This window comes from Conger conger, chromosome 18 (assembly GCF_963514075.1).
Source record: "Conger conger chromosome 18, fConCon1.1, whole genome shotgun sequence".
Lineage (NCBI taxonomy): Eukaryota > Metazoa > Chordata > Actinopteri > Anguilliformes > Congridae > Conger > Conger conger.
In genome coordinates, this window is record NC_083777.1 from 22,078,490 (window position 1) to 22,105,956 (window position 27,467).

Consider the following 27,467-nt stretch of genomic DNA (forward strand, 5'->3'; position numbering starts at 1 on the left):
TTTTTTCGGGATGGTTCCAGATGATGTCACCCCCCACCCCCCTTTTTAACTGGCAGTGATCGGAGGCAGGCCTTGTGGAGCCCCGTTGGTGATTGGGTTCTCTCTGCAACAGGTTGAAGGTCTCAGACAACACCATGCGCTCGCTCCCATTCTGAAACGGCCCATCCGTTTTAGGGTCCCTGTCTTTCGCCCCAGAAACTCCTCTGGCCCGTTCCTCCTCCCCACAGGCCAGGCCTTGGCCGACTCCTCTCCAGACAAAGCGTCCATCGTAGCGAAACACGCCGTCCCACCTCCCCCCCCCCCTTCCCCCCGGGAGCTCTCCCTTCTCATCCTGCGCTTTGCCGACACAGGCTTTTCCGGACGATCGCTCTCCCCATTTTACATTCCTTTCACCCGTCTGCCGGTCTAACGGGGGAGCGCGGGACTCAGACGAGCCGCGGGCGGCGAGAGGAGGCGGGGGGAGGCGAGAGGAGGCGAGAGGCCTCTCCGGGAGGCTGCGCCGTCGCGTGCGCCTCGTTACCGCCGCGGTCGATGAGCCGTGCCGTCGGGGGCGAGGGGGAGAGCGATCCCCGCCTCGCACCTCTCCGCCCCGCCCGCCCGCCCCGCACGGCGACGGCGGCCCGCATGATGAAGTCTGATGAGAGAGCGCTCCGCGGCGGGATCACTGGAGGACTGTGACAGATACGGGAAGCGTTGGGGCGGGCAGAGCAGGTGAACGCTCGCCGGCGATGAAGAGGTGTAATTTATTCAGAGTCATCTCTCCGCCTTTGTAAACAACACATTCCACTGAGACCGAGCACCTCTCCATTTGACTGCGAAAGCAATAAAACACAGTGCATATTTACCAGAACTAGACTGCTCAGGATGTGTCATTTAGAAAGGTCATTTCTTTCCATATATTGTGTGTATAAAATGTACAATATGTTGGTGTTTTTTCTCATTAAAAGAGATAATGAAATGAACTGCGGTAATCTCATAGTAAGCTTTCTTTTCGTTAGCATTTTAGGTTTGTACATAGATATTGTTGATATTTCGACTATTGTAAATAATGACCATGTACCCATTTTATTATATACAGTTTACTGTATTATATACAGTATTATATACAGTTGAGACAGAGCTGTCTTGAGTGTGTAACACTAATGGGTGCATATTTTTGCCACCTGCATGGCTCTTATGGGGACATGAAGGCTGCCTGATGAACATTATGTTATTATGCGCTACAGTGTAGGAGCGGAGGATTGCTGGCTCAAATCCCCACTGAGGCAGTGCTGCTATGCCCGCTAGCGGGCCAGCCGAGTTCAGGCTGTATGAAGCGGGCAGGTGAGTGACAGGAATGGTAAACTGTGATGGGGAGTCAGCAGCTTTTTCCTGCTCGGGGGTCACATGGGCTGAAGCGGAACCTCCATGGAAAGTAAACACAAACTAAAAAAAAAAAAAAAATGACAGAATGGCAAATGAATACCAGTCATTGGATTCCGGTTTCAAAATGCCTTACTTTTTAGTTTTAAAAGGGCGTTTTAAAAGGCCGAGACCTTTGTTTATAAACACAATGGAGCAATTCACTCCGGGGCTGCGGGGTCCTGGGCTCTGAAGTCTCCTTTTATGGGGGGGGGGGGGGGGGGGGCTGTTCTCAGCCAGGCCACTGATTCCATGCCAAGGCATCCAGATAAACACCGAACATATTAGTGCAAGTCCGCAATCCTCAAAAATCACACCTGTAGTTACCAAGAAGAGTCGACGCCTATCCAAAAATGCTTTGGAGTCAGAAATCCCATGGTTCTTTGTTCTATTTATATAAAAACACCTATAGCCTTTTGAACATTGAATGGCAAAAGTCAAAATTCCAAAAATCATGGCATTTTAAGATGGCCTATTTTTTCTGGCAGCGGTTTCCTGTAAGTTGGTCTGCATGAGCGCCCCCTACCTAACATACCTGTCGAAGGACCAGCAGGGTTCCAGTCCCAGCCGTTAGCGAGAGACTCAGCGATGGGCTAACGGTTGGCTATCCTGCAGCGCCACATGGGCTTCAGCGTGAGTGGCACAGAGGCCATTAAACCGCCGCGCTACCCATGTAGCCGCAGTGTAATAGCAGGGACCCGAGGGTGCGGTAAAACCGCTGATTCCAAAAAGCGTGGAGAAGAGAGAGCTTTAAAAGGGAGCCCTGCAAGGGCGTCGTGAACGCGCCGCGGCGCGAAACAAGTCCCGCTGCCGTAATTACAGCGCGACACGGCGTCCGCGTTGTGTTTCCGCTCCGTAACTCAGAGCTCTCTCTCTCTCTCTCTCTCTCTCTCTCTCTTGTTTCTGTGCTTCCCGAAGGAGGAGCAGAACCGAGGGAAGCCCAACTGGGAGCACCTGAACGAGGACCTGCACGTGCTCATCACTGTGGAGGACGCCCAGAACCGAGCCGAGATCAAACTCAAACGGGCCGTCGAGGAGGTCAAGAAGCTGCTGGTGCCTGCAGTAAGTGCCGTGTTAAAGTGCTCTTCTGTTATCGTCACTAATGTCACTAAGTGCCCTTCTGCTAGTCACTTCCACATCGAGTGTTGATTTGAAGTGCCCTTCTGCTAGTCACTTCCACATCGAGTGTTGATTTGAAGTGCTCTTCTGTTAGTTACTTCCACATCGAGTGTTCATTTGAAGTGCCCTTCTGCTAGTTACTTCCACATCGAGTGTTGATTTGAAGTGCCCTTCTGCTAGTTACTTCCACATCGAGTGTTGATTTGAAGTGCCCTTCTGCTAGTTACTTCCACATCGAGTGTTGATTTGAAGTGCACTTCTGTTAGTTACTTCCACATCGAGTGTTGATTTGAAGTGCCCTTCTGTTAGTTACTTCTATAGTAAGTGTTGATTTGAAGTGCCCTTCTGTTAGTTACTTCCACATCGAGTGTTGATTTGAAGTGCCCTTCTGTTAGTTACTTCTTTAGTAAGTGTTGAGAGCCCTTCCACTAGTTAAAAGTAAGTGGTCAGTTAGTGTCCTGCAGCTGGTTACTTCTGTAAGAAGTATTGAGTTCATGTGCCCTTTGCTACCATTACTCCAGCAGTAAGTGCTGGGCATCTCGTCATTATGACCCATTCAGAAACGGCATTAGCTGAAGTGAGTCCGCCATTCTGTTGATGAAATACATTTGACGCGCTCTCACAATTATACAAAGGGACATGCAGTAGCAGAGATAAAGAAATCGATGTGGTGTCAAGTAAAAAATATTTCATTTTAGGAAGGCCAAAGGAAAATCAGATAGAGCCCACAGGGTGGGGGGGGGGGGTCAGAAAATTACTCCTGTTCTGTTATTGCCGGCTTGCTTGTTGCTTGACTTGGACTTGTTTGTTCCTTCAAAATGTCTGTCAATTTAAAAGATAAGCGTACCTTGTTTTAAGTAACAATTCCAATCAATAGTTTTTCAAGTATTTATTCAAATTGGGGCATTTTGAAATCACTTTCAGAGATCTGAACCACCTCGACTGCCAACGCATTCATAGCTCTTGCGATGTGAATTCGGTTAGCATAATGGTGTGCGTGCATGTGTGTGTTTGTACACTTGAAGGCTGTGAAATGTGAAGTATAGCACAATGGCTAGGAAACTTGACTTGACTCTGGCACAGGTTCAATTCCCAACATTTTGAGCCATTAACACTGGTACCCTTGAGCAGTAGTAAATATCCAGCTGCTGGAATGGAATGAAAATGATTCAATATATTTTTTTAAATGCATAGCAAATGTTAAACGTAATCACTGGATAAGAACTTATGCTAAATGTAAGCATGCGTATAGCCTGTACGTGTGTGTGTGTGTGTGTGTGTGTGTGTGTGTGTGTGTGTTTCAGTAGCATGGATGCTAACATCGCGCTCAGTGAACGGGGGTAATAAGCCTTCATGTTCTGCCCCTGAGGCCTCCCATAGTAATGGATGATCGGAGGAGGGAGACGTTTAAATTCATCAGCCAATAATTCTGCGGTCTGTTCCTGCAGAATCCCCACACTGTATCAAATCAGGATTCACAGGGTATCCATTTTGGCAGGTATAGTCTACCCAGCTGAAAAAAAAATAGCGACTTGATTCATTGGCAAACATTTAAATGCCATAGCCATCTCCATTAAAAATGGATTTGCTCTCCAATCTCTGTTCGACTTAGATAGATGGTCTCTAAATTTCTGCCAAAATGGTGAAATAAGCACTTCAGGTTGGTATTTGGATGTTTTCTGTGAAGGCTTTCATGAGAACATGATTTACTCGGTTTCAGAGCAGTTGCCCTTTTAGACCAATTACTGTTAATTGCACAGCCCTTGACTTCTGCATTGCACAGAATGCCAACCGACAGGAACGCCTGTAACCTCGGTGTATAAAAGACCCGACACGTCAAATTCAAAGCAGTCAATACCAAAACTAAATTCATGAAAGCGATTCAAGTGAACTACAAGAGATTCTTCAGGTTGAGTTCCGTCAGCAGAGTGAGGGGGCGTAAATGGAAATTAGCCAAGGGTAAATGTAGTAGAGGCAGAATCTCCGGGCGTTTTCAAGACCTTTTAGCTAGCTTTTAGTTAAACTAAGATACTTCAGTGGCACTTGAGCTGAATGGCGTGTTCTTGTCATTGTTAAGTTAAAACTATTACAACTATTATGCATGTAATTCACATTCATTGATCTCAGCGCAGAAGTGGTCGTGTTCCTCCTTGCGGGACTGATGTCACCTCCTTGGCTATCGCATTTAAGCAGAAGAATGATGTTTTTAACAGAAACCTGCTAAAGGCTTAATAAAGACGACACAAAACAGGAACCCACGAACCCAGTCCTTTCCTCCCCCTTTGACCAGCATTCATAATGCGGCGTTGCATGTACAGGAAGAGGCGTAAATAAAACTCCAATCACTGACAGAAATACACACGATATCCGGATGAGATAAGCCAATTGTGACGATTTCCCAGTGAATTACAAAACCATGTGATGTGTATCAGGGAGGTTAACTTGAGTCCAAAAGGCTGAAACAACATATTTCTGTTTGCAATCTCCGGAAAATGCCTCATTGGAATTAGTTGTGAGCTTAGATCATTCTACTTTCTATAGAGGATGCTGCAGAGATTCCAATACAGACTGAGATGACACAATCGGCCAGCTTCCTGAGGAACTTCCTCTTTCATAAGAATGAAGTGTGCCATCATAGTTTCACTTGTGACAAAAAGGAAATGAAAAAAAAAAGAACAAACACACAGAAATGCACACATACACACTATTGGAGTGTGTGAGAGACTGTGTGTGGGTGAGTGAGTGTGTGTGAGTGTGTGTGGGTGTGCGAGTGTGTGCAAGTGTGTGTGTGTGTGTGTGTTGCGTGTGTTGCGTGTGTGTGTGTGTGTGAGAGAGTGTGTGTAAGAGGGTGTGTGTGTGTGAGAGAGTGTGTGAGAGAGTGTGGGAGTGTGTGTGAGAGTGTGTGTGAGAGTGTGTGTGAGAGTGTGTGTGAGAGTGTGTGTGAGAGTGTGTGTGAGAGTGTGTGTGAGAGGGTGTGTGAGAGGGTGTGAGAGTGTGAGAGTGTGAGTGAGTGTGTGTGAGTGTGTGTGAGTGTGTGTGAGTGTGTGTGAGTGTGTGTGAGTGTGTGTGTGAGAGAGAGTGTGTGTGAGTGTGTGTGTGTGTGAGAGTGTGTGTGTGTGAGAGAGAGTAGGGAGCAGGAGCAGGAGCAGAGGCTGGCAGTGGGGAGTGCAGGGGAGCTGAATATGAATGTGCCCAGTCGCCATGCACAGATATCAGCTGTAATACAGAGAGCATGACCAGCGTGGTGGCTATAATTGATTTAATTACTCTGAATATATTAATGCAGGCCACAAGACAGTGGGGTCAGGGCCCGCATCCTGGCTGGGTTAGCCGACTCCCAGCTCCCACACCCCGCTCCGCACACTAATTAGCCAGCTGAGGCTAACGGCCTGCCAGCTCCGCGGCTCCGCTAACCCAAGTCACACACGGGAGACCAGTCACACAAGCAGACGAGAGCTTATTATCATAACAACATCCCCTCCTACGGCGGCTTCTTGTTGTCGTTTTGTGTTTCTCTCATTTTTTTTATACAGTGTGTACACACAGCTAAGTGTTATTTCAGAAAAGGCAGTGTTTGTATTAGTCCTCAGGGTATCGTAATGTACCTTCAGTGCAGTGGGCACTCCCAGGGTTCATTTAATGATAGGCATTTTGCTGGGAAGTAATGTGTGAGAGTGAGAGACATCACACCAAAATGTGATTTACAATGGGTTTGCTCAACACATTCTGAAAGGGGGTGTATAACATCATCGGTTTTAGGACAAGGACTGTGTGGCACTGTGGCTGAATCAGAAGGCAATAAAGCCGAAATCAAATTCGACAGGAGGGCGTAAAGGCCAAAAAGCACTCTGTAAAAGCACTTCTCATTTCTACAATCAAAATCACCAGGGACTAAAGTATACGGCTGTGAGATTGTTTATACCGAAACTCTTTATTTATACCATGACGAAATAAATCACAGATACTGGGAAGTGCAGAGATTGTTGATTTAAAGCGACTATAGCAGTTGTTCTCAGATGTGAATGCATTCATATTTAAAATGGATACTAATATTTAGTCTTAAACTCATTTTTAATTTATGCTGTACAATACAATTAATTAAAAAGTAGTGTATAAAAGCTTTAATTTATTCATTGCTATCCTTGCTCCAACAGATTATTTAAACCAAAACTAAAATCACATTGCCAATATCGCATTGTAGCAAGCCAATTAAATACAGTTTACGAGCTGTCATTTCATGACATGATTTGGAGACATTAACTCGAGGTGAGTGTAGCTATACACGGCAGTCACGCGGATGATGTGAATGTTTAAACTGACGACGTAGCCGAAGAGCTTAAAACGGTGCCTCAGAACAGAGACGGCGGCTAACAGGAGTGCCTGACTGGTCCAGGTAAAAGGACATACAGTACCACGGGGAGACACTGCCGAACAGACCTGAGTGCAGGAGTGGGGGGGAAAAAAACCACTTCATTGTTTTCTTTTAGAGGGATGGGCAATGCCACGGCCGCGTAGAGTACGTGGCAGGGGACAAACGCCGTCCAGGTAGCTATTTTTACCGTGGCGTGACGGCTGAAACGCGAGATGCAGCATATCCGCGGCAGTGACGGCGTGTCCGCTGTGTGAGTGTAGCCCTGTCCGCCTCATCGTGTCACTTGCACACCGTCTCAGACCGGACAGCCCGTCCCTGGGGCCTGCCAGCCACACACAGCGCGTGACCGCGCCGGGGCGGGGGGCCTCCTCTCCCCCAAACGGAGCCCCCCCCCCAGGCCGGGGCTTTGTCTTACCGCCGCCCCAGTAACGGCTGCCCGGCATTCTGGATGCTTCTGCAAGCCATGCCACTGGGCTGCCATGGTAACGCTTCCCCACAGAAGCCCTGAAGTTACCATGGTACTGCTAGCAAAGAGCAGCCGCCATACCCGTCCTGCTCGGCTGCTATGGCAACACCCCGCTCCAACCCCCCCCCAAAGGACACTACCGAGACTTAAAAACAGGTACCAAGAAAAGACGGCCCCCATACCGTCCCGTCTGGGAAGCATGGAAACAGCACTCCGAATACCAGGACCAGGAATCTCCCCCTCCCACCCCATCTCCAAACCCCATGCTCCCACTACACCCACTAGCTACTGTCGAGACTGACCGGGCCTTCACCCCCCGAGTCCAAAACACAGCCAGGTCCGGGCGCTGCGTGTCCCTGCAGAATCATCCCATTGTCCAGGGCTCATCACAGGCTACGGAGTGAGGAGAGGGATTTCTCTCCCGTCCATTCATAGAAAGATAGCCACCGAAGTGCCATTCGCCTCCCCTAAAAGCACTTCCTAATCCCTTCTGAAATTAACATACAGATTGAGTGACGTTTTAAGCGGCGGTACAGGGCCGCTTTGGCCAGGTGGAACCGCGGTAATTTTGTGTCCACAGGCCAGAGACGCCCGCTGCCTCAGCAGTAACATAATAATAAAAGCACAAAGAGATGGAATTGTTGGTGTTGAAGTGCCAGTGGTGGAAAGAATAAAATGATATTGCATTACGTACGGCGTTATTGTAGTATGAGAGAGGATTAACTCACAGTGGACAGGTGCACTGTTTTTACATTGCGTTACATTCACTTAGCAGATGCCATTACCGGAGCAACTTACAATATAGCAGAAATATCAGTGCGTTCACCCGGTTAATACCGTGATGAGGAAGAGTGCCAGAGCTGGCGAAGGACTTTCCCAGGCCAGAGAGTGTGGATACAACATTCAGAAGTGCAAGATAACCGACTTATGCAAAACCAAGAACCAAGTGTAACCTACAAAAATGATGAATACATACAGGCTGCTTCGTAGCAACCCATAAGAGAAACAAAACCATTCAAATGTATGCTAAAACCAAAATGAATACAACATGAATTAGAACAAGAGGAAGGAGTGCCAGATATAAGAACACAGCATCTGTTATGGAAGGGCAATGACCTTTGCTCCCGATTACCTAGGCTCATCGAAACATTGCGGTAGATTATTTACCCACAAACAGCGTGCTGTTTATGGACCATCAGCACAATTAATAAAACAAAAGATAATTTGTCTTACCTTAGTGAATATTTCGACACTACCTCACGCTGGGACTGACTGCTCCAATGTGGAAGCTGTTGACAAGCCTCTCCAAGTCACGGGGAATGCGGAGTTGGCTTGGTCCATGGTTCTGTCCAGAGTCCTGAGCTTCACGCAGGCTAATATTTGTTCCTCTGCCGATGAAGAAGGTTTCTGTTATGGGTATTCATAGGTAACATAGGTGTTCATAGGTAACTACCACCAGAAAGAATCGTAAGAGCTTGACAGCGTTAATAAAACTAAACAAGCTTTTCTTTCTCTGTAAAAAATAAAAACACCTCTCAGAGTTGAAAATCACTTATTATTGTATTGAGTAGCAGTCAAGGACAACCAACTTGTCTCTTTTAGGCCTGCATGTGCCTCATTAAATCTATCCACAGTTTGTAGTCCTAAAACCCGGGAGCTACCATTTTTGAGCAGTGGGTTCCTTCAGTAGATTTCCAATGCTTCTTTCCTATATATATCAGGGGCAGTGGTCTTCATTCGTGGTCCTGGAGACTGGCAGGGTGTGCTGGCTTTTGTCGTTACTCAGCACTTAATTGATCAATTAAAGCAGGTAATTACACACTTAACTCACCTCACCTGGTTTCTTGGTTCTGAATTGGTAGCTGCTATTAAGGCAAAAAATAAAAACCAGCAGACCCTGCGGCTCTCCAGGACCAAGATGGCAGTGGTTCCTAAACTCAGTCCTGTGTAGGCTGGTTCTCGTTCCAAACACATATTTGAATTCCAGAACTTTAACAACCAGTTATTTTTTCTTAATTATGTGCTATTGATGTTCAGTGGGATTAGATTTTTTTATGAAATGATAGACTGAGGTAAATCGATAGGTTTCTAATTAGGTTGCTGAACACATCCTTTTCATCTCTTTCCATTTTTTTCATTAAATTGATCAACTCAATGCCCGTTATCATTTGCTTTGTTTTTTAATTCTGTATTATCTGCCAGGTGGTTAGTTTTAGTGGCCAGGTGTCCACAATGTCACTAGTTAGGAGCCAATTGATTCACCACACTCTTTCATTTGATCAGTTATCAAATTAAATTTTTTTATGTAATTGCTTGCAATATAGCAGAACAAGCACAATATGTACAGAGGAATTTTACTTTTCATGGCATGCATGGCTATGTCTGGCAAAATGAGGGCAGATAATCCCATGGAACATCAATAGCACATAATGAAGACAAATGTACATCTTATTAAAGTTTTGAACAAAATCCAGCATACACAGGGGCCCCAGGACCAAGTTTAGGAACCACTGGTCGAGGGTTTTTCATTTATCATAAGGTCTGTGGTTAACGTTTTGTTCTATGTGTCAAGTGTGTCATCTATTAATATCTCAACTGTGTCATTTGAAGCTGTCATGTGCTTTGAAAAGCAAGTTGCTACATTTCAACTACAAAAACAGTCATATTCGGACAGTCTTCACTGAAGTTTCATACTAGCCTGCCTGAATGTGACATGTTGCTATTGTTTCAGTATAGCAACTTGTTAGCAGCTTACTTTTTTAAACTTTGATGATGACGGTTTAGATATCAATGGATGAAACCCAAAACCAAACGTGAAACTCTCTTGAGCTAACATTAACATTAACATTCTTTGGCAGAAATCAAAATCTTGAATATTAATTGTGAAATAGTCTTAAGAACATGAATAAAAGCAACAGACTGATACTTCAACCCCTAGCATGGGGTAGGCGTTATAACAGCGCATATTCAAGAATTGATATTCAATAGATACCAATTATTGATCTGAAGGTGAGTTTGTGGTAGACAATTGACCCCCGTAATCTTGTCAACAGTTGAAACACTGGAGAAATCTGCAATTTACAGATTTTACACAAAGATGGTTGCTAGTAAAATAGTCCCCTATGGACAAATCAATCAGTGAAATCTATCAGAGGTTTATCTTCATGATACATGAGGCACAAAAGCCATATCAAAAACTAAAGAATATAAAGAACGGAAATGTGTGTAGCAGCCAACGGGACAGTTTAATGCATTGTAAAATGCATTCTCTTCAGTCAGTAAAACGCCCCATAAACTATGAGCTAAGTACAGATTAGATATGACACATAATAGTTCACCTTTATTTACGCTTTGGTTCATTGCTGGATGAAACGGAAAAGCACAACATTAAACAATGTCCTAAATGAATAGTCAACACCAGCTTTTATTGCTGAATTAATGTGTTCTTCTTTTTTCTCTCTTCTGTTCAGTTTTTCAAAAAAATTAAAAAAAAACAGGATATCGCACATGCCAAGGGCTTATGCGTTGTCGTTTCTTTCTCCGTGTCAACATGCTGTATTTTAGAGGGGGGGGCTTTAAAGAGTTGTGTTTGTCAGCAGCGGTGGTCCACCATGTGAGGTGGGAATAAAGGACATAATAACCGTGAAAATAAATGCATGTGTTTGGAGAGCTCTGGTGTTTGTGTAGAGCTTGCTGCAGGTGGGTGATATAAAGAGCTCCAGGCCTGGGGACTTGGGGGCCCACACAGATATTTGACAGGGGTGCAGCCTCCGGCCGGAAGCCCCCTGCTCTGGGGTCGCTGTTCACGGCTGTGTGTCCCACATCTGCGGGGTCAAACAACATCATCCATCCTCCACAGGCTTCATCATCGTCATCATCATCATCACCATCATCATAACCATTATCATGATCATCATTATCATCATAACCATCATCATCATCATTATCATCATCATCATCATCATAACCATCATCATCATCATCATCATCATCATCATTATCATCATAACCATCATCTTCATAATCATCATCATCATCATCATTATCATTACCATTGTCATCTTCATCATTATCACCATCATTATCATTACCATCATCATCATCATCTTCACCATCATCATTGTCATCGTCATAATCATCATCGTTCTCATCATTATCATAATCATCGTTGTCATCATCGTCAGTGGCTTTTGTGTTTCTGCTGCTGTTGGCTGAGGGTTGTAATTGGTAGAGTGTGGGCAATTACCATCAATGGCATTGAAACCAATTCAAAAACCTCGACAAACATCTTTGATTCTGCATCGAAGTGCAGTGAAGTTTGTGTGTGTGTACCTTGGTGTGTGTGTGTGTGTTTGCCTGTGTGTGTGTGTGTGTGTGTGTGTGTGTGTTCCCTTTGGATGCGCTAATGTAGCTTGGGAAGGGTAATTCCATACAAAAAAAAAAGGTTGTTTCACAGCAACCATCAGCAGTGAAAGGAAAAGGTTAAGGTTTATATTGACTTCATACCTGTTTTTGTCTGTTAAAATAAGTTGATATATTAAGTACTTTTTATTATTAATTTAATTCCTTTTCTTGTATTTAGCTGCCACTCTCAATACCTTTAAAATGGGGGAATGATTGTCAGAGCAGCTCAGGTTAAGTACTCTGTTCTGGAGTGCAACTTCGCTGAAAGCCGCTACAATTCAACTTCCTGAATCATTACCCCACATCTGGCCTTTTGGCATTCAAACAACATATTCAGTCTGAACGGCAGCTGCTACATCTGTGTGAAGACTGTGGGAAGTCTGTGGGTAAAAATGAAAATATAACAATTCAACCACTTATGCAGGCCGCATTTCTGAGAGCTTCATAGATTCAAGGCGGTCAACCTTTCAAACTCACGATACATTTCGATTGCTACTTAATTTTTTTTTCTTTCACTAATGTCAATTAGACATCACTTTGAAGTGTCGATAAAAGACTTCCACTTTATCATGGCTGTGGATAAAGGGTTTTTTTTGCCCACTGTTGTAATGCCCCCCCCGGGCTGAAGTTAAAAGTATTGAAACGGACAAGGGACAAGGTAGCCCGTCGTACTCCTGTGAGATCGTACACAGGAGATGAAAACGGAAAATGTTGCAGGGTTAAGTAGACACCACGTCGTGAGAAAAGGCAAATCCGATGTCTAACACCATCTGCATGGACCCTTTGGGCCCAAACCTTTATTTAAGAATCTGATCGCCACGCCGGAACAGCGCAGGTATAAATCCCACTCTGCGGACAGACGTCGATTTCCGGAACCTTCCAGAATGCTGCTGCTGCTGATATCCTCAGTCTCTCCCCCCCCCTCCCCCAAACCCGTCGTTTCCACCAGCGATGGGCCTAAACGGCCAGTGCTGAAGGCACTTCTTTAATTAAACTGCTGTCTGTCTGCTGGGCCAGCCTGGCTCCTGGCCCAGGATCTGGCCAGATACAGGCCACTCTAATCGTCAGCCCAGAGATAAAGTGGAGTTTAAATGGGAAACACACTCCCTCCTAGGAAACACAAATAGCATCTCAGCCAGCCGGGCAATGGGATGTTTGTCACCCAGACCTGTGCGAGCACAATGGACCCCCCTACCCCCCCCCCCCCCACCTCCAACCCCCCATCCCACCTCCTCCTGACAACCCCTCAGACTGGCTATCCTGACCTGGCAGCCGGACTTCTGCTGAAATACCTACACTGGAGTCCTCGTTGTTAAAAAACACAATCTGGAGGGAAACACCGTCTCACCTCCCTCCCTACCACGAAGCACAGCGGCGCAGACAGAGCTTGGAGCGCTGCCTGTTTTTTGGGTGGGAGCTGTGCGACTGGGGTTCAGCGATAGGGGAACACCTGGCGCCTCATTCGTCACCCGCGCCGAGCGCACAGGGCTGACCTCACACCGCAGCGCGCGCACGCACACAGCCGCTCGGAAAATGCTCACGGTATTTATCTAAACTCCACACGGAAGTGTCCTTATCCCCAGAACCATCTCACGGCTCGACAAACACACGTCTCTTTGTTTTCAGAATGGAGCGCAGAACAGAATCACAACTCCATTCCTCCGGGTGTTTTCTCCCGTATTTTTTGGGCACAGCCAAGCTATTTAGGGTTTGAAATAATGAGATTTTTCGAACACGTTACATTTCGTATTCGGTACGAACGGCGTGAACGGCAAAACAGTGTTTTTACATGTACGCGTACACCTACACACGCAGCTGCACATACAGATAATTCCGATGCTAAGACGCGCGCATTCTTTGAGCTTGAAGACGGCTTGAAGTTCACTTTCCTCCCCTCTCCTGCGAGTAATTTCGGGTTTTCTTGCCTCCAGCTTCGAATAAGACCATTGTTTTATATCATCTCAGTGTCCAACACTCTGATGAGCCCAGAATAAGGGACGTGTAGTTTTCAGCCAAGCAGTAGTTTTCATCTTAATTGTCGTACTGCTGCCAAGAATGCCGGAGAATGGAATTTTTCAGCTGAGTTTGGACGCTGTTATTTCCATCTGGCGATCCCATTCGGTTCCCTCTTTGTGATAAAACTGTACTTCCAAGACACTGTGCGTGAATAGATCACATTTAAGGCCTCTCTTTGACAATATGAAGATAATATTTTTACTGGTTAATACCCACAATTCCCCAAGCTAACAGCATTTGCAGGACGTTTGTGAAGAATCCGGTTAGATCGCCATCTGGTTCTGAGAACGCTGTTCCCCAAACGCTCTTCGAACATTTTACTGTTCCCAGTTCTAATTCACACAAAAACATCCCAGGCATGTCATGTACAGACTCGCTGGCAACATCTCCTGATGTTCATCAATTAGTCATGACAAAGCATAATATCAGATACACACATAGAATGTTATGAATGCAAGTATTGAAATGTCATATTTCTTTAACATTGCAAGAATTCTTTTAACATGACTGACCATTTGCAAAGTTATTTATTTTTTAACCTGAATGTTTAGGCTGCCTATAGCATAGTGGTTCACCCCCCGGTGTTGCGACAATAAGATCTGCACAGCTGTTGGGCCCTTGAGCAAGGCCCTTAACTCCACATTGTCCCCTGCGTAAGAGCGTCAGCTAAATGACATGTTTAAAAGTGAAAATTGCTCCAAGGCTTAAGAAACTGCATAAATGTGTGCACTGGGAATTTATCCTCAACGTTCAGGGAATGGTGTGAGAGCATGCTCATGGCTGTAATTGTTAGTGGGATGAGTGGGAAATGGCTTATGGGGGTCATATCCACCCGCAGTGTCTCATGATTGACGTGTGTGTACATACCCAGCAAATCCTGCACATATAGATTTAGCAGTATTTCTATCTCAGATTAATGTATGGGTGTGGTTTTGGGAGAGAGTGGGGAGATCTGATGGTGGGGGGTGGGGGGCAGGGGGTTGGGGTGTAGTGGAGAAGTAGGCAAGGGTGTGTGACAGACAGGATTACAGGCTTTTGGAGAAGGGGGGTTTGGCTCCCCTGAAGGTGGGTGGAGGTTTAGTAATGAGGGGGGTGTTCCTCCTATGTACACATTGTGTGTATGTGCTTGTGTGTGTGTGTGTGTGTGTGTGTGTGTGCGTGCATGTATGTGTGTGTGCGTGTGTGTGTTTGCGTGCATGTATGTGTGTGTGTGCATGCGTGTGTGAGTATGTGTGCGTGCATGTATGTGTGTGTGCGTGTGTGCGTGAGTATGTGTGTGTGTGTGTGCTTGTGTATGTGTGTGTGCATGTGTATTTGTGTGTGCGTGTGTGTGTGCACACGAGAGTGAGTGTGTGTGTATGTGTGTGTGTGTGCGTGTGTGTGTGTGTGTGCATGCGTGGGTGTGTGAGTGTGTGTGTGTGTGTGTGTGTGTGCTTGTGTATGTGTGAGTGTGTGTGTGTGTGCTTGTGTATGTGTGAGTGTGTGTGTGTAGGGCAGTGGCTAAAGGCGCTCCTGGCTTTACTATGGGATGTGCTGGTGCTCAGGACAGCATCTACTCTTCACTGTGTGAGGGTTTCCGACGCGGCCAGAGTTCATTACGCCGCCCCAGATTGCCCATTTCCCCGCCCGGCCGGGGCTCCTGTCGGCGTCAGCCGTGAATCCACCCTGTCCCCCAGCCTGGACCCGGGCCAGTCTCTTTCTGTTAACTCTCCAGCCTGATACTCATCCGGAAAGTGGGCCAAGTGGAAATAGGCTGTTATTTGGTGTAACGAGGTTCCCGGATGTGTTTGTCAGCACGCGCTGCTCGTAGATAAACACTGAAGAGCAGGCCTTTTCGGCTCTCTGCTTCATTGTGCGAGACTCATTGTGTGAAACTTATCGCAAAATATGGCCTAGAGGGTATAGAACGGTATATATAAGGCATATAAAATACCGCTGCATGTTTTTAGTTACTGAGGTACTCTAATAAATTATGCTCTTCCCGCTATACGAGAACGCATAGAGCTACTTATGGTGCAGGGACTAGAGCTGAAGCACATTTAAACATTGAGGAGGGCTGCGTGTGTGTGTGTGCTGGAGACACTGCACATTTAAACATTGAGGAGGGCTGTGTGTGTGTGTGCTGGAGACACTGCACATTTAAACATTGAGGAGGGCTGCGTGTGTGTGTGTGTGCTGGAGACACTGCACATTTAAACATTGAGTAAGACTACAGCACACTTACGCTGCAGTCGTTTAGCAGACGCACTTATCCAGAAGTGAAAAGTGGAGGACATCAATTCTAGTCTCGGGAATACGAGTGCGCAATATAGCCAAGAAGGCGCATAAGGCCCATTCAAACTCTGAGTAGGATTACAGCGCACATGCATTACATTTCAGTAGCTTAGCAGACGCTCTTATATGCTCTTATAAAAGTGGAGGACATCAATGTTGTTCTCAAGAATACACGTGTGTAATATCGCCAAGAAGGAGCAGAAGGCCCATTTAAACACTGAGTAGGACTAAAACGCACATAAATATTGAATAGAACCATGTCTGCTAGACACGGTGTCTGCTAGACACTGAAGACACTTCATCTTCGAGTAGGACAATGACCCACATAACCATTGAGTAGGATTTGTATGCTAGAGACCCACAGTGCACCTACAGAACAATATGAATACAGCACACTCATACACTGAAAGGGATTACATGTATTCTCATACTTAATATCAGTCTTAATTAATGAAAGAACAATAATTAAAGTATTCAACATGAAATAGAAAATCTGAAAAAGAAATTGTGTTTGATTTGCACTTTGTTGTACGTCGCTCTGGATAAGAGCGTCTGCTAAATGCCACGTAATGTAATGTAATGTAATGTAATGAAAAAAGTTCAAAAGGAAGTCACTAATATCAAAATACTGATTTTGGGTTTGGGGCAGTAATGTGTTAAAAGACAGAAAGTGATGGAGCAGTGTTAGGAAGCAGTGGCATAATGGGCCCACCCTTCAGTTTACATTTTCTACTTTCCCAGCCAGCTTCAGCGTGGACAGCTGTACACAGCTCCACGCATTCATCACATTTTTTAGGAATTCGCGAACCCTACTCCATCACGCCGCCGTGACAGCTGGCACAGAGGGGCCGCGCGCGGGCCGCTCGACCTCTGGGAGCGGTCCAAGGTCGTCCCGCGGAGAACGCGCAGCCGGGCGCGGCACGGAGCGCCGAGAACACGCCCGGCGCGGGTTTCACGTCTCCCAATCACGCCGGCGCCGCTGATCCGTGAACGCGAGAGGAACCTGGAACGGGCCCGGGGAGGGAGGTGGAGGTGGAGGGGGGGGGGGGAGAAATCTGTTCCTTTCAGCCTCACTGCACCGCTAGCTTCCCCCACCCAGGTACAACCCTAATGCAACACGTCCCGCGGAGAAACGAAAAAATAAAGCGTCGCCGTTGTGATTTGTTGTGAGAATCAATCAAAAAAAGGATGTGGAGGATCGGCGGAGGGGAAGAGAGGGGGGAGAGAGAGAAACACAGCAGAGCCCCGGCGGTCTGTGCGAGCCCCCATCTGTTCGCCGCCGCGGTACGGCGCGCTCCGTGCGTGACGTGTTTCTCTCTCTCTCTCCCGCTCGCCCGTTTGTCTGTGCCTGCTCACACGTGCGTGTGCGAGCGAGCGGGGGAGCCGCCCGCGTCTGAGCCCAAATGGAGGACGGAGAGGCTCTATTTCCCCGCTCCGGCAGGGAAAGACAGGGGGACTAATCCCCCCCGTGAGCCGTAATGGCCGCCCGTGGTACGCGCCCGGAGGCGACGTCGCGATGCTGCTGCGGTGGGAAGGTGGAGCGTTTCTGAGGAAGTGTGACAGCAGTAGTTATTTCCCGGTGCCTGATCCGCTCAGCGGAGATAGAGTTTAGGCAGAGGCACTGCTTTGCACAGCGCCTGAAATTGTAGTCATTCTAAAATCAGCAGCAGCCACACAGGTATCAACAGTAGCATTGACAGAGGCCATAAATTTAGCGGCAGTTATAGTTATTGTTGCAACAGCAGTAGTACTGAAAATAGTACCAAGTTGTAGTAGCAATGGTAGAAGCAGTGGTAAGCTCTGTCAGTGATACCTGGAATTGTTCTAGAAGTGATTTTGTTACCTTTCTATGTGTGTGTGGTTTTTTTTTCTGCTGAAACTACACTACAGAATGATAGGGAGCTGTGTGACTAAAAGAAAGCGAACAGGACGAGCGCTAATAAGCACGGCTCCTGATTGGTTATGTACGAAAGGCAATGCCTTATGTGGGAGTTGAATGACAGCAGGAGTCTAATCGTCACGTTATATTACAGATATTTAGCTGATGTTTTTATCGAAATGACGGCTGCACCGGGGCTTGGACCGCCAAACGTCCGGGTGCCAGTCATGTACCTCAGCCACTCGGCTACAGGCTGCCCGTGTACGTGTGTGTGTGTGTGCGTGTGTGTGTACATATATGTGTGGCCATGGGTGAGTCTGTGATGCATGTACAGACATCAGAGGGATATCTGGCGGTCACGTGACCAAGCGGGTCTTCCGGAGCTTTGAGGCTGAAAGAGCATCAAAAGCGCCTTTGTGTACAACTGGAGTTTGGAAACCCAGAGCGGGGTGAATGTTCTCCCCCTCTCTCTCTCTTCCTCCCTCTCTCCCTCCCACACACACTCCATTCTCTATCGTTCTCTCACTTTTTCTCCTCCCCTTTTCTCTTTCTCTTCTCTCAGCCATGGAAGAAGTGACCGATTCATATTTCTCTCTCTCTGCTCCTTTCTCTTTCTCTCTCTCTCTGGGTTCGGTTTTGGGTCCTGTACATTTCACAACACGAGTGGATCTCTCCTGTATCCCAGCAGCATGGACAATGTCCCCTAGTACTGATGTGTAGCCTTCTGTCTTTGACATTGGTGAGAAATAAAGGGTTTTTGATGCAATGTGAGAGTACCTTAAGTTGGTTGGTTCTGAACCCTCCCCAGAGTTTAATATATGAATTAATATATAAATCCATTAAATAATAAAACCCCCAAAGGTCCAGCTAGTGAGGATTTAAAAACCTCCCCGACACTGCCCCCAGCTCCAGTGCTGGAGAAATGTTCCCGTGTGCTTGGCCAGCGCTGTTAGATAATACCCATTTGGGATTTCAGTGGCACCCCCTCTGAACCCCCCTAGCACCCACCCCCCTCCCTGCCACACAGGGGAGAGGGCAGACAGGGGGAGTCGTGTCTCCCTGGTAACGCATTCAGCCCGCCGCGGATCAGGTCATCAAAGAGCTCCGGTCTGCACGGCTGACATGTTTGTCCCGCTCACAGAAAGGCCCGGAATCGGCCGCCTAATTCCCCTGTTTTTAAAGAGCCGGGGAGCTCTGGCCCATCTGTCTTCATTCCCCCGTCAGCTCTCTCTCTCTATCTCTCTCTCTCTCACACTCTCTCTCTTTCTCTCTCTCTCCCTCTCTCACACACACTCTCTCTTTCTCTCTCTCTCCCCCTCTCTCACACACTCTCTTTCTCTTTCTCTCTTTCTCTCTCACACCCTCTTTTTCTCTCTCTCCCTCTCTCACACACTCTTTCTCTCTCACACACACTCTTTCTCTCTCTCTCTCCCTTTCTCTTTTGCTCTCTCTCACACTCTCTCACACACTCTCCTTTCTCTCTCACACACACTCTTTCTCTCTCTCCCTTTCTCTCTTTTGCTCTCACACTCTCTCACACACACTCTCTCTCACTTCTTCTTTCTCTCGCTCTCACACTCTTCCGCCCTCTCTCTCTCGCCCCCTCTCTCTCTCTCGCCCTCTCTCTCTCTCTCTCTCTCTCTCTCACCCTCTCTCCCTCTTTCTACCACCCCTGGTGAAGGGGGGCTGTGGGGGGGGGGGGGGGGAGACCAAACTTTCCATTAATCTTTGCAAAACAAAAAAAACAAAAATGCTTTTTGAAAACGGTAGGAACGGGATGAAAGATGCAGCAGTTGCTCAGAGACGCTTTGACTCTGAGGCCAGGTCTTAGAGGAGAGTCCTCCGGGGAACTCTGAGGAGAGATGTCAGCAAACACACACCTCATGCTAATAGCACGTCCCTTTCTGAACGCCATTACTTATTCTTAATGCAGCGCTTGACTTTTCTATGTCATTTATACTTTGCAGGAAGTCGATACTGTGGTACTACTTCTGGTTTTAAAGGTTGTGGTTTTAGTCGGTGTAATCAATTTCTCAGCAGTGCCAAAACAAGAAAAGAATTTTTATGAGTTTCTTCTTAATTGTTTCTAAACCAGCGGCTAGAATAATACAGTCGACTTTAACTGGGGCATGTGTATCTACATTACATCTGCAAAGATATTTCTGTTTTGTTTAAATCGGTTTAATCCGATTTCCGAATAAAATCTTGCGCACTCCAACTGCGTCCATAACGGTCTTAGTTACCTTGAAAGGCCGACGGGATCCACAGCCATCTTGATTGTGAGATCAGATTCGAGATTCTCCCCGAGACAGCGCTTGGCAGGCTTGCGCACAGCCCGGCAGCAAGGCTTTGGGATCGCAGGGAGAGGGAATGTGGTCTGCCTTGAAAGCTTACGTTTGCGAGAGAGCTCACCTCTACCTCGGGTGCCTGTCAGTTCAGTGAAGTCCTGAGTGCTAAGTGTCTGTGCCCGACAGGGTGTTGAGGCCGTGTCTGTCTCTCAGACGGGGTGTCGAGGCAGCAGTCTGTGTTGTCAGAATGTTTAGGCAGCCCTCTGCACATCTATGGCAGGGGTTGCTGAACATTTCAATCTCAAGACCCCCTTAAAATTACCGGCCTGTGACTGAGGGCCCGGGGACCCCTTTTGGGTTATAAAACGGTTATCTTTAGAAAACCATAACACAGCGACCACTCCAAGCGGCGATGCAGTAGCTACAGTACTTCTGGTGATCATGTCTCACTTCTAGTTTATGACGTGCCATAACTTTACTGACAGCCTATATTTACCATCTGAACTAGGCTTGATGCTCATGGCTATGGATAGCGGGTACTTTATAGGAATTGTACCTTATCTGACCTGTGTCCTGCAGTTGTTCCTGTGACCTCCGATTATTGTACGTCGCTTTGAATTACCGCGTCTGGCAAATAAATGTCAGGCAATGTCGGTACACAGGCACAAGCAGAATGTCACATTCTGTGAATCTGTATCAGACAATGAGCACAATATACGGTAATTATGCAATAAATTACAATAATCATTACGTTACTAAAATGAAAGTCTGTGTAGTTGATGAAATGCAGTATGCAACTAAACACAAAATGTTTTTTAACCTCCTGAATCCCAGCTGTAAAAGGTTTTCAGTATTGCATTTTTTTGCCTATATTGTCTTGGATGACAGAAACATGCAGTGTATATTTGTATATTGGTTTCAGCATGGTATTGTTCTTGAGAGTAAGACCTGAGCCTCATGTCCCTTACAAGTGACAAAAACGAATTGCCAGGTTTTTTTTTTAACCACCTACAGGACTTTAGCAGACCTGCAGTGGTCTAATGATCCCAGTGTGGGAGCCACTGACTAACAGTGAGACCTCAGGCTTGTCAATGTGTTGGCATAGTGTTCAGCACAGCCCAAGTTGACACAGTGTTCTGTACCTTGTGTGTTCAGTAGACCTGTACAGTGTTGTGTTTTATGACACAGATAAGCGCACTCTCTTTATACAGAAGACAACACTGCCTATGAAGCTGTATTCATTATAGCCTGTTTTGATGTTAAGTGGCCATTTGTAGAAATGACCAGTGGTCAAGTCCTTCTTGTTTGGATATTGGGCAGTAGTGAGGAGCAGTGGTACACTCGATTTATGCACTTTGGCAACAATTATGTCTGTTAAAAGGGAGTTAAATAAACGGGCCATAAAAAATGGAAGATATGCAATTGTGAAGATTGCATTGCCAGGCTATTTCCTCAACAGCCGGATTGGATTCAGGTGATGTAGCGGTTATTGTGTTTCTGAGATGTGTGTCCACTGCTTACATGCCAATGAGAGAAGCGTTTTTTAAATTCATTTTCAGCAAAAATTCATGAATTTCAATGGAGATGTTAAATGCACAATAAGGGGATTGCTTTCCCCAGAGCAAATCTTCTCCTATCTGTTCAAATTAGAGAGAGAGAGGGAGGGAGGGAGAGCAGTAGAGGGAGGGGGAGGGGGTAGAGAGAGAGAGAGAGAGAGAGAGAGAGAGAAAGAGAGACAGAGAATGAAGGGTAAAGAACAACAAACTGTTAGGAGATTAGAAAATGTTAAGAGATGTCGGTGAGCCGTTTTCCCTGGCGCGTCTTTAACTTTATGACCCACAGATTTGTCAAGTAAAACACTACAGCCATTTTTGCATATAATGTGAGCTGAGGGCTGGCTTTTAAGAAGATAAGGATGCCGGAATGTCCGGATGGAATAATGGCGCCGATTTATCTTCCCTGAGCGACTCAGTGTGGAGAAATGTGGCTCGCAAACAATCTGCTTCCCCCTTGGATTTGGAAAAAAACTGTTTTGGAAAAGCTCATTCCAGTTTCGGGAAGGGGGAAACAGATGATTGTTGTGTGTCACACCGAAATGTTCACAGTTCTGCTTATGAGTGGATGGCTCGACAGGATTATATATTTTTATATTGGATCATTTTGATCCATGAAATGTGATTATTTTCAGTGTAAATTGAGTGCAAATGAGTCAGATTCTAGGGTAACCGCACATATTACGAGAATGAGAAACCAATGAAGGTTACGTAATGAATCAACTGCAGTCCACAATCTAAGCATGTAGTCAATTATCTGTTTTGTAATGAACTGACAATTGCAAATAGGGTCCACGGTGCGCTTCACAGTCTGTGTGTGTATGTGAACGAGTGTGTTTCTGTGTGTGTGTGTGTGTGTGTGTGCTTGTGTTCGTGTGTAATTGTGTATGCGTGTGCATTTGTGTGCACTCCCACGCATGTACTCCAGTGCCACGCTCAGGCCTGCAGCGGGCAGCTGAAGCTGCAGTGTGGAGCTCCAAGAGCTTCCATACACAGCGTCGAAAGCTAACCCTGCTAATGCTCGTTTGGACCCGAATCAAGCTGCTTTTCTCTCCGCTGCGCATGTGTGCGTGTGTGTGCATGTGTCTGCATATATTTGTGTGTCTGCTTTGTGTGAATGCATGTGTGTGTTTGTGTGTGCGTGTGTGTGCATGTGCCTGCATACATTTGTGTGAATGCATGTGTGTGTTTGTGTGTGCTTATGTGTGTGTTTTTATTATGGCTGGGGGGGGGGGGGGGGGGGGGGGGTTGCAAGCAATTGGCTTTCAGAAAATGAGTGTGTTTGAAGGCAGAAGCACTGCAGTATTCTCGTGTAGTGAAAGTACAGTGTGTTTTTAGAAAGCAATCCCCTATCCCCACAGCAGTGTACCGTCACCCTGAACACCCATGCAGTTCAGGTCAGATTCAGCCTGACTGTCATTGGACGAAGCCAGATGACCGCACGCGGTCATGGCCACGCCCACATCCTCACACTGTTCCGTTTCCATGGGGACGGGAGCCTGGTGTGCTTTCTGTTTTCTTTCAAACGCAAACATTAATGAGCGTTTTTCTTCTCAGCCACTCAGATTTCATGCTCCCTGCCCACGAGTGACTGCTTTTAAACCAACTTTCTGAAAGCTCTCTCACCCGGAACTGGACTCCCAACCAGAGGACTGCAGTGTGAAATCACGGGTGCTATCCCTGCCACAGAGACACTTAACTTGAAGTGGATAGGAAGACACACCCAGCTATAGTAAAAGTATAAGTCACGATCCTTGAGGGCAGAGAACTGCTGGTTTTCTGCCCTCCCTCTACCTGGGAGTCAGGTGTGTAGACAGTCTGGCCAATCAGAAGCACTACAGTAATTGATCACTTAATTACCTAGGAGAAAAGAATACCAGGGTTGGATTTGGATTGGATGGCTGGATTTGATGAGTCCAGATGTAAGCTATATAATTTGCCCATACTCTTCAAGGATCAAATTTTCCCAATGTACCCTGAAAGTACAGTACATTACATTATCGGCATTTGGCAGACGCTCCTATCCAGAGCGACATTCAGTTGATTAGACTAAGCAGGTGACAATCCTCCCCTGGAGCAATGCAGGGTTAAGGGCCTTGCTCAAGGGCCGGGATTAGAACCACCAACCTTGTGTGTCCCAGTCATTTACCTTAACCACTACAGGCCACCCCTAATGAACATGTTCTCTTTGGGTGCAAATGAGTCTTCCAAGCAAAAAAGGTATGAATTAATTATGTATTGCTAGCTAGGGGTACAATATTATATACCAGCGACAAGCATTTGTACATTTTCAGGCACTTTTCATGATTTACGCACATAAAAATAGAAATGACCTCTGCAGCCAGTTGTCATTGTGGAAATGAAACCACACTAATTAGCATGTTGTGCTCATTCAGGACCCTCCTGCTTGTTTTTTCAGCCTGTTAGCGTGAGCGCTTGATGTACCACAAACAGAGCAGGGAGCTCCCCGCAACGACAGGGTGAACGCCTTCCTCGGGTTCCACTGGCCTACAGTGACCTTGATCTCTCACCCACATTCCTGCACACACACACACACACACTCACACTCACACACACTCACACACATACACACACACTCACACTCACACACACACACACACACACACACACACACACACTCACACATACACACTCACACTCACACTCACACACATACATAAACATGCATACACACACACACACATAAACATGCATACACACACACACACACACACATAAACACGCACACACACATACACACACAGGAAAGGAATTTCACACGCCCAAACTGATCCCAAAATAGCCTCCTTGCTAAATTTAGCCCTTTGCCCTCAGCGTATATGAACCACAACAAAAGCGAGTGGAGTTTCCTCATTTGTCCGGGAAGCTTTGGTAATTAAACAGCCCGCATTGATCCAAGGGCAAGTCCTGTGCTTTTTTTCCCAGCCCGGTCCCACAAGAAAAAAACAACATAAATAACTGCCCAGTGCCATCAAAGGACAGTTTATAACAAACATATAACAACCTCTGAGGCTAACCCCGCCCCAGTGCACAATCCCACCAATTAGAGATGGCTTGCAGGGCCAGAAGTGCAAGCTTTCATATTGATTGGATGAATTGTATTTTACATAAGCACATAAGTGCACAACAGAACAGCCCACTCAGTCTTTTTTTTGTTCACCTACAAATGTGACTGACCTGGCCTTGGTCCAAGTATATGTAGGACCAACATCGGCATTGGTAGGCCCAGCCAAAGGGGCGATACCACAGTCAGACTAAGTAGAGCATGCCAACACTGAGGAGGCAGTGACAAGGTCAGCTGTGAAATACAGACCGTTGGTTAATAGACTATGAGATTGCATCAGACTGAGTCAGATATCCATCAGTGATCTGATGACAGGCAAACAGTGGCAAAGTTAGACAGGAACCCCAATGGTCAAGGCCTCTGCTTCATGGCCTGTGGCAGTGGCAAGCTGATACACACTCACAGCTCTGTCTAATGACAAACAAATGAGTCCTGATATCTGTGTAGAACTGCCCTTCACCTTGCTCATTCCCACCCATGCCCCCTTGTTCACCTGACAGAACCCAACCTGAAATTAGTTTCACCGTTCACAAGCGATTAAGTATCTGTAGTCTTTCCGTGTCCTTTTTACATTTCACACCAGGAATCACTTTGGTTGCCCCTCTTTGTACTTTTTCCTGAGCTTCAATATCTTTCTTGTAGTATGGTGCCCAGGACCGCGCACAATACTGTATGTTTAATGTGACCAGAGGAATATGCAGTGTCCTGTTGCACTTATTACCGATTAATATGGATGATTGTTTTTGTTTCATCTGCTTAAACAATCGCAGGCGAACGGTGTCCCACGCACACACCTCCGTTATGTCTCCATAGCGACTCGGATGAACTCTGGCTGAACGGCGTGTTTGTTTGCACATGAATATTTAACAAGTGTTTATCTAATTAGACGACCAATTAAAAGAGGTGCACCAGAACATTAACATATATATTGGATTAAAATCCATTTAGACTCATAAACCAATATTACTGCGATATTGTCTCCGGTGAGTTTACCAGTGTGGAGGCACCAAGCTGGAGTTACAGCTGCTCGCCACTGTCTGCTCTAAGAGGCGTTTGGCATCCGTGTCGACTGTCAGCTATAATACATTTCCCTGCCTGTCTGCTCTGTATAAGGGCAGCAATAAAAAACCCAAGGAAAGCGTTTTGTCAGCTGTCCACTGCAGTGTATAAATTGGGCCTTGTGAAAAGCCAGTAACGTTGTGTGGTGGGTCCCATTTAAAACAATGCTTACTGAATTCCGTGAATTCCATTAACCATTTTATTAATTGTAAATAAATGTGTCATTAGGTATACCTCCGGGGGGATGTGGGATGCAACGAAATCAATGCAAGGCGACATTTAAAAAATATCCACAGAGCTGCTTTATCAGTCGTAGCTGTGGTAACTTAATCCAGCCAGCTGCTGAGAACACCATCAGTTTAAAGATACAGACAGCTTTAAAGCTTGAGGGATTTTAGTCTGCTGTTTTAAGCAACTCCTGTTTTGCATAAGTTCCCTTCAGGAAAACACCCGTTTGTTCTCTGACAAAGCCTGTAACCCAGGTATCGCCGAGGTTTGTCTCTGGGGAAAAAAGGTTAAAATAAATGCCTTACAAGGTACATACAGTAGTCACTGGGGTGATACCCTACTAGGACATATAATTGGACCCCTAAACAGTAATACATAATTCATTTGTACCTTTTTTGTTGCTTGTAAAATGTACCCAAATAGAACATTATTGTGCATTTTACAGATTTGTTTCTTAAATATAAAAATGTGCCTCCACTGTACTTTTACATGACCTATTTCTGAGTGCACAAGAGACTCCGTCTCTCACACAGTAAAATGTTCAATGTTAAATTAACTCTTACAGTTGTGTGTGTGGTCCCTGTTTCACACATGAACTCTGGTAGTGTGGAATTAACACTGGATAATTCTGCCGCTGATGGGAGCATTGGTGTTGAATTAAATCTTACAGTGTGTGTTGGACTCAGATAAACTCTGGTGGAGTTGAATTAACACTAGACATAATACCGTGGCTGATGGCAGCATTGCTGGAAAGAGGCTGCAGGAAAGGCCAGTTAATGGCCTGTACACACGTCTCATAGGTCCAGGGCCAAGCGTCTGATTGGTGGCCTGATTACTGTATGTGCTCCTGATGGTCTGCCTCCCTCTCTGTTGTTGGGCTGTTACCGTGCAGAGATTACTCTCGCCGCCGTGAGCCAGTCAAACTCGCTCCACTTTCCTCCAGCAAACCACCGGATTCAGGTATTCACAGCAGCCTAAATAAAGAGCGATTCCGTTCCCCTCCGGTTAGCGGCGACGGGCTGGCGGTGAGACGATAAGGCGCCGTGCCGTTATTCACCTGATTTATTTACGGGGGGAAATCTCTCGACTTTCGAACGGAAGGCGCGCTCCCTCGTTCTCCGCGCTCGCCCGTCCGGAAAAGCCGCTCCGCCCCGCCCTCGCTCCGGAGTGCCGGGGCGAACGTCGAGCCGAAAGACCCCGCACCTGCCGGCGTTCCCTGTAGGAGAGGACGCTCCGACAGCCATTGTGCTCTGAAAGGTCATTCTGATCCCAGGCTGAATTATTCCTCTTTATGCACACTGGCTTAGAAAGCATTCCTCAAGG

At 46.3% G+C, this 27,467-nt stretch overlaps 1 protein-coding gene and 1 long non-coding RNA gene across 6 annotated transcripts in view; one reads left to right on the forward strand and one right to left on the reverse strand.

The window, feature by feature from the left end:
• The window catches only part of LOC133118127 (KH domain-containing RNA-binding protein QKI), a 99,047-nt gene that overhangs the window by 59,152 nt on the left and 12,428 nt on the right, over positions 1-27,467 (forward strand). For all 5 annotated transcript variants that reach the window (XM_061227899.1, XM_061227897.1, XM_061227896.1 and 2 more), the window contains exon 4: positions 2,320-2,463. In XM_061227899.1, the coding sequence (XP_061083883.1) occupies positions 2,320-2,463 (144 nt within the window). The remainder of the gene's footprint in view (positions 1-2,319; positions 2,464-27,467) is intronic.
• LOC133118129 (uncharacterized) overlaps positions 10,593-27,467 on the reverse strand; it is a 49,163-nt gene continuing 32,288 nt past the window's right edge. The window contains exons 2-3 of the long non-coding RNA XR_009706367.1: positions 11,450-11,569; positions 10,593-11,182 (exon numbers count right to left, since the gene is read on the reverse strand). This is a non-coding gene — a long non-coding RNA (uncharacterized LOC133118129). The remainder of the gene's footprint in view (positions 11,183-11,449; positions 11,570-27,467) is intronic.